Raw genomic sequence first — 8314 nt, 5'->3', positions numbered from 1 at the left:
AAAAACTAAGAACGCAGTTTTACTACAATTTACCCATAGTTTCGCGAATATATTATTGTTTTTTTTTTGTGTAAAATTTATTGTAATTTATAAATAATAATAATTTAAAATTTTTTTTCTTTGACTAGCAAGCGTTTAAGATTATAACACGAACTTAAGAATTAACTTTGTTGCAAATTTATCTATGCACCACCAAAACGTTCTCGGAACTATGCTTTATAACTAAAAATGCTGCCCTGCCTTAAGGAAAACCAGCTGAATAATATACATATATTCAAGTGAAGCGCAGTGTATGTTGTCTTAGAATATTTATTTATTTTAAATGTTACTTGAAGAGAATCTGAAATTAAGTTTGTTCACAAACTTTAATGAAGTACAACCTAATCTTATTTACCTGTCTATTTCCAGATTCAGATGCTCTTCTACTCAAATGTCCGCTTTATCAAATGCATCTGCAGAAAATTGTTGGCTTCCGGCCGCCACTTGAATACCTAACCACACAAAACCTCATCTACTCGCCGGCATACAATTTTAAAGATCGCAATCGCCATCGTCGCGAAAGCTACAGCATAGTGGGCGCGCCAGAAGGTGAACGCCAGGAACTGGCAATTGCCAGCGACACAGCGAGCGCCATTTGTTGGCGGATGTGTAGTGAGGATAGCGACTGTATTGCCTACGTCCATCTGCTGGACTCAAACGAATGCTATGGTTATTCGTATTTCGAACGGACGACCCGCTATCAGGCAATAGCCGATGAATTGCCATTGGTTGCGGATGCTGAGGCGGTTTTCTATGAAAAGACCTGTTTGAAAGGTGGGTGGCGGCACATAGCAATAATAACAGCTAATTTACCTTATTAACTTGAAAATTCCGCTTATTGCTGCGCGTCCATGCCATTTTCGATCGATTTTTTTCGTTTTATTTTTTTTTTTTTTGTTATCTTTTAGTACCTGAAGTGTGCAAACAACGCAAATGGACGCTTACAAAAATTCCCGGTACGAGCTTGGTGTTTCAGGGAAAGAAAACAATAGCGACGCTAGTTACGCGACGCGAATGCGCCGAACGATGTCTATTCGAAATCGAATTCAAATGTCTGTCCGCATCATTTGCGCCATCATATCGTAACAATCGTGAAAGGTATTTAAGTGTATATGTGTATGTAAATGAAAGTACAAGTACATATCTACTAATTATGAAGTGCTCATAGCAGCAGCGGGTGGTGGGCGGCCTTTGAGGTGGTGAGAGAAGTAAATTCCATTAAAAGCAAACACAATACGGAATGAAATTCCAAATAGGAGTTCTATGGCTTTATCAATTGTGTTTGAGCGCTGAAAATGGAAAATGATGCGCAGCGTTCTCAAGTTGTATGAGCTCATTGTTACGTAGTTAGATGCTGATTTGCGATAGCGATGCGGTTATTCAATACGGGAATAGCAATTTGATGCAGTAAATTATTTACTATATCTTGTTTTGCTTTAACAATTTTACTTAAAAAATTTTAAAAATAAATTATAATAATTGTGAGCGAACGTATATTTGCTCATCTTCGTGTTTTGTAGTTGTGTAGTTTCTGTTATTTATTCACTTACGTTATTTCAAATTTTTTTTTTTTTTTTTTAGTAAATATTATTTACTGTATAATTGTTGCGAACGATGATAGTCAGTCAAGTGCTACCATCTACATACATACTTGCATACAGTTAAGTATACACATATTCGTACATGTGATAATGATATAAGCTAGCACGTTTCACACAACTCACACGAGTTAATAAGGTCATCGCTATGTATTTATCATTCCGCGTCTCATAACACCCACACAAATCGTCAAAAACTAGTTAGATTCAAAAGACAGCTGATATGGCGATACTAGGCACGTACAATATACATATTAAGTTTTTATGAGTTAAAATGATTTAATTTAGTAAATAAAAATAAGAATTCCTTTTACCCTTATGCTTATACCTAGTGCAATACACCTACCTATGGTATGGCCAGGCCTCCACATAAATTGTATGGAAATACAGATATAGAGTGACTCAAACAAATGGCCACGTGTAGATTTTCTTCAAATATTTGTAATGTTCTTCGATCTAATTTTTTTTTTTGTTATTTTTATATAAAAATATCGTCTAAGCTTTATAGTTCATTCCCACCAAGTCTTAACTGCAGTTTATGCCAATTGAAACAAGAAGATTACAAGTCGAAGGGGATAATTCCTCCTACTACTAGCAAACGAAAGGAGAAAAGCAAACACTAAGAAATAAACCTTGCCGCTCACCCTATGTTGAAATTCTTGTAACCGTCAACAAAAAAAAATTCAAAATATCAACGCAAGTTTTTGTAAATTGCGCTTGTTATATTAAAACCCCCGAAAAATTTGCCTCAAAAATCAACGCGATTTTTTAGCCGTTTGAAACTTGCACTTCATTAGAGTAAATTTGTATGGGCTATAAAACTGCATACCCGAAAATTGTCTAGCAATTCAGAAATGAAATTTTGTTGAAAATTTGTTGAATTTTCTTAAATTTTGTATAAAGTTAAAACTGTGATTTACGCGGGTTTGGTTAAAGCTTAAAAGATATTTTTATACAAAAATAACTAAAGAATTTGGCTAGGAAAATATTACGAATATTAAAAAAAAAAACACGTGGTCATTTGTTTGAGTCACTGTAACTTGTTTAGTTGGTTGGCGATCGCTGTGGTGTAGTGGATAGCAGAGCACGCTGTCATTCCGCAGAATCTGGGTTCGACCAATACCGAAAAAAAAGTTTTAGTCATCAAAGAGTCGGCGTAAAACTGTAGGTTCCTTACCTTTATGTGACAACATCAAGGCGCACGCCACAATTCGGGGGAGGACTTCACCAAACACTAACATTATGTTTGCTCAGAAATATTTTTGCTTAAATACTCTGTGGTTCTGAACTTCACAGATTATATTTCATATTTACCAAAACCCAATCAAAAATCAAAAACTAAATATGTAATGTGTTAGATGCTAATTGAACTTAGGATCTTTTGGAACCTGCCTAATAAGACTTCATTCAGCTTCAAGAAGAACATGTGTCTTTAACTTTTCTAATGCTGACTGCACACGTGAGAATCGTTGAAGCAACCAAGTCATGTTGTTTCGGCTATTGCGGTGTTGCCGCAAGCGTTGCTTGACCGCAGAGTTGTCTCGTGTGTAGTCAGCATAATGTTCAGTTTAAATGACATTTTTTACAATTTTTCAAACTAATTCTTCTCCTTGTTCACCACTAGGCCATTCGCTTCGCTTCGATTACTTACTTGGAATAAGCAGAACAAGTATAGCATTTTTTGAGGCCTAGTATCTCGATGTCATCGTATAAAGATTATACCTGAGCAATTTAGTTTTGTAACTGTTAAGTATTATCTCCGCCAGCATCAGAAGAAAAATATCGTACGATAAATCTCATTTGGTATCGATCGGCTGGGAGTGGTCCTTCCTAATCCTGGCTGATCTGGTAAAACTGCTCAACGTAATTTTACACAGCCTTAATAGTTTCGCGAAGATACCGAATTCAGGCATCGCATCTTGCGATGTTTATAGCGAATATCTGGTCTATGGTAGAGTTACCAGGTCTAAAGCCAATAAGTTCATTAACAGCGAGCACTAGCTTAGCGCCGAAAAACTGAAAAATCAACATATCCTTTAAATAAATTTTAGCAGAATTTTAAATTACAATTTCTTTATTCATTCATTTTAAAAATAACCTAAAATTTAATAGAGACCCCTGTCCGTCTTTCTAGTGTTAATACTAAACCTACTTGTGATACCGTACATATATAAATACATACGTTATAATGACTAATTTAGTTAAGAAATAGTTTATTGCGTTTTCTCACTAACGCCAAATTTTTACTTACATAAGTAATTCACTTCTGAAGAACGTATGCGATGTGCTAAAATTGCACCTTATTTCCGCCTTCTTGTATTCGCTATTGAACATACTATATGTATATATGTATGTACATATTTACACACACTGGTGCAAAATATACATACCTGTTATCACTAATGGAATCATAGTCACTTTCAGACTTTTGAAAAAAATGCTGTGCCGCAACAATTTCAGAAACAGGAAATAGAATTTGTGATTAAGTGATTATTTACTTTAGTGACGAGTACTTTTTGCTTAGCACTATAAAATAAACAATAGCAATAAAATGCTTGAAGACCATGAGCTAAATTAGCACTAATTAGCCCACATTATGCGTATTTGAAGTTTTATAATATCTTTTTTGCTGATAAGTACATATAAATGATCTCAACAATTTGTCATTAGCACAATCAAAGAGTTTTTTTTTACTGATAACCGAAACGCCAACTTCGGGGCCAAGAATACAGGCACATGCACATATTTACGTACATAAATATATCCGTGCCAGTTGGCAATAACCGGAAATAAACAGTTCCGCCAACGTACAGGTATCCGACTCTCGTGAGAAGGTGCGCTCGACCTGATCGTGCTCCGAAAGGCATAGCAACGAGTGAACACAGCATTTCTAATACTTGTAGCTCTTGGGTTGAGACCTGTTTCGGGCAATTTTATATTTTCCATGATTCCTCTTCTTATTTGGCCAATTACATTTCTTCTTCTGCCAATTACATTTCTTCTTTGCGAGATTTGCCAGTTCTAAATCCCGAGTGCAGGCAGTTTCTTCTGCACTTAGTTTTCATTTGTTCGTGGGTCGCCGTACATGCGTGCCGAATCGAAGGATCTTTTGATTGAAGCCTCTTCATCTAAATGTGCACAACATACTCAGGCCAGCGAAATCGTTATATTTTTATGCGCTTAACTATATCCATGCAGTTACAAAGCTCGTATAGTTCGCCATTCCGTCTTCGGTGCTCGTCACCCACGCGAACAGGGCAATAGATTTTGCGTAGAACAATGATCTCAAAAGCACCCAAAGCCTTATCATCTTTCCACGTCATCTTTCAGGTTTCCGCGCGATCTATAAGGTCGGGTATATGGACAAATTTTTAGAGCGTAGTCTTGTTCGTCACTCTGCTTTTCAATTACCGGACTTTCAGACTTATTTATTCAAAATTGTTATATACAATCGCTCTTTAGCAAAAAAGTGGGTTTTCAAGAAGTTTTAGGAAAATGGGAGTGGCACCGCCCACTTAAATGATATATGCACATCTCAAAAACTACTTAACCCCTCTCGACCAAATGTGGTATACACATTTTGCTTAGGCTCTATAACATAGATGGGCACACCAATACAGTCTCATTTTGTCATGGTATTCGTGAATCGCGCTGAGTAACAGTTGCCACTTTTCTATATTGTACAAAAGTGCGTCGTTTTTTGCGCGTGTTAGAAAACGCTCTTACAAATTTATATATAATTTGTTTTATGAACATGAAACGAAAATAATAAAATATAATAAAAAAATAATGAATAAATAATTTCAAATAATGAATTATGAAATTAATTTTTATAAGTACATATGTACGTGCATGAAAAGTTTTTTAATTTAATTTCATTAAACTAATGTTTTAAAAAATGATAGTTTATTCAACAACAAAATTCACGAATTTAAAATTTCTAAACTGTGTAAAAAACTCAGTATTCAATAAAGTATACTAAATATATTAAATCGCCGTATCGTACATACATATATACATAAAACCCATTACAAAAAACTTTAAATTGGTTTACACAGTTCGGTAGTTTGACTTTTTTGCCATCACAAATAATGTCGCCTTATATTAAAAGTACGATTCCAAGTAGTCGTATTACCACATAACAAGCATTGGGCGTTATTGGCTTTTCTTAAAACCAAAAACTGTAATTGGCACTCATACGCAGCCATTTTGGGCATTGTTACATATATAGGTGGCAACAACGCGCTAAAATTACGAATAAAAATATTCAACGGCGAAGCGTGGCGTTACTCTCATGAAAACTGAAAGCAGACTGAATTGAAATTCGCTGCGTCGTTTCTGTATACGTATAAGCGCTGCGACGCAGACGCTACTCGCGAGTAGCGTTTTGCCCATCATTGCTCTATAAGCACCATATTGAATATTTTTTAAATCGGACAAAACCAACTGCCCCTAAAATATAGCTAGCTTTGAGTTTTTCAAATTACCGTTACGTTAGTGAGGCCGTGGTTTTTATCCGATTTCAAAAATCAACATGGTGCATGAGGAGCCTAAACACAATGTGTATACCTAATTTGGTCGAGATTGGCCAGGTCGTTTTCGAGATACGCATATATATCATATGCATATGTATGTGGGCGGTGCCACCCTCATTGTCCTAAAACTTCTTGAAAACGCACTTTTTTACTAAAGACGATTGCATATATAAATTTTGAATAAATATAGATGAATTCCTTAGCCAAACTGCTATAAATTCTAAAAGTCCGGTACATACACACATATGTATAAATTCAAGGCCTTCCGTTTTATTTGCCCTATGAAAACTTACACCAACAACTCTTTAAAATTGAATGAAAAATAGTCAACTGATAAATCTACAAAATCGTACCTCTAAATGATTTTTAAGAAATCTATAACAATAGGCAATAATATTTCTCATAAAATGGAAGGAAATTACGGGGTAGGGTCTTGAAATTTGAAACAAAAAAAAACTTCGATGGGCACCCTAATGGACTTACACGTGTATGTACATAAATGTGGGCGTAGTATTGTTTATTTTATGTAGATGCTAATGTCGCTAATCAAGTTAATGCCACATTTACGATTTTTTTCTTTTTTATCAATCGATCAGATTCAGTCAACATGTGCCACAAGCAGAGCAGCAACAACATCAACAACATCAGTCACAACCCAACACATTGGGACGTTGTATACTCAGTGATAAAGATAAAATGATACAACCCGATGCATTCCGGGCTGCACCCTATGACGAAGAATACATGGAAAATCAATGTTACGAGCGACCGATCGAGAACGATAGCTGTTCATACGAATTGTATGCGAACAGTAGCTTCATTTATGCGGAAGCAAAATATTTGGGTCTAACCCAAAAGGAGGTGTGTCTGTCTATGTTGTTTGTAGTATTGATGGTAGTATGATGTTGAAGACAAAAACATGGGATTTAGATTGTATAAAAAATAAAAATAGTGAACTTTTTACAATAATCCGACTGACATGCAATCAACTCAAAGCTTCGATTGAAAGTACATATGTACATATAAAATTTTAATTAATTATTTTTGTAAACGTATGTATAAATTTTTATTAGTTAGTATTAGTTAATGTGTGTGTGTGTGAGTGTTTGTAGTTATGGCTAATAATTTATATTACAAAACGCAATTTATAATTGAATTTTACACTGTATAATTTAAAATTTTCTTTGAAGTGTCAATCATTGTGCTCACATGAAACGAAATTCTATTGCCAAGGCGTGTCATTCTATTTTGAGCGCGATCTGACCAATTCGGAATGTCTACTACACTCGGAGGATATTATATCGATGGGACCCCGCAGTCTGAAACTAAGAGAGAAGTCTGTCTATATGCGGCGTGTCAAGTGTTTAGATGGTACCTTATGCTTACAAACTCCTAAAATAAAATTAAAAAAAAAAAACAACTGTTTCCATTTTTCCCCACACAGTACAGGTGCTGTGCACACAAGACGAAATGGCCATCAAATATACGCCGAAAGATTGGTTTTATGGTAAAATGTATGCCAGCATGCATTCAAAGCAGTGTATGGTGCAAGGCAACGGCACAAGTAGCACAGTGTTACGTCTGCCGATCGGCACCGAGGTCAAAGAGAATCGTTGCGGCATTTTGCGTGCCTACGAAGTCACCAAAGCATATCAAAGGTAAGCGTACGTAGGCACTTTTAGCAATCATCGAAGCAAAGTAATAATTTGGTTATTTTCCAATTATTGATTACTCAAACCCGTATGTACATACATACGTATTTATTAGCATACATATTTACTTTGAATTACAGAATTTTCATATCCGCGTTGATAGTAATACAAAATAATCGAAACGTGCAAACACAGGGTGATCGTCTCATCAAAGTCGGTTGCATAATGAGCAATTCGACGATGCGCAAGGATGGGCACACTGATGGACGCAATGATGAGGATGGTTTGGAGGGTGAAGATATACCGAATGCTATTGCATTGGAGTCTTCATTAGAGTTCGCACAGCAGTAAGTCGCATCAAATATTTGGCTTTAAACAAAAGATTTTGTGTTTAAAAAAATTAACTTAATACTAGTTTTTTATTAAACCCCCTTCTGACAATTAAAAAAAAAATACGCATATATTTTTGTTAAAATCCAGAAAAAAAATT

The 8314-nt window shown here is 35.4% G+C and overlaps 1 protein-coding gene across 1 annotated transcript; it reads left to right on the top strand.

Annotated features, from left to right (window-relative positions):
• The first annotated feature begins 289 nt into the window (after nt 1-289).
• On the top strand, nt 290-8247 carry LOC118755754. Its single transcript, XM_036490579.1, has 6 exons — nt 290-813; nt 948-1137; nt 6769-7033; nt 7363-7543; nt 7617-7830; nt 7965-8247. Exons 1-6 carry the CDS (start codon nt 369-371, stop codon nt 8173-8175), a joined length of 1506 nt encoding a protein of 501 aa, XP_036346472.1. The 5' UTR covers nt 290-368; the 3' UTR covers nt 8176-8247.
• The last annotated feature ends 67 nt before the right edge of the window (nt 8248-8314 follow it).

The sequence above is a fragment of the Rhagoletis pomonella genome, unplaced genomic scaffold (genome assembly GCF_013731165.1).
Source record: "Rhagoletis pomonella isolate Grant_MI unplaced genomic scaffold, Rhpom_1.0 Rhpom_scaffold_07246, whole genome shotgun sequence".
In the NCBI taxonomy this organism is placed as follows: Eukaryota; Metazoa; Arthropoda; class Insecta; order Diptera; family Tephritidae; genus Rhagoletis; species Rhagoletis pomonella.
Note: the sequence above shows the minus strand (reverse complement) of the source record. Positions and strands in the feature narration are given on the sequence as shown.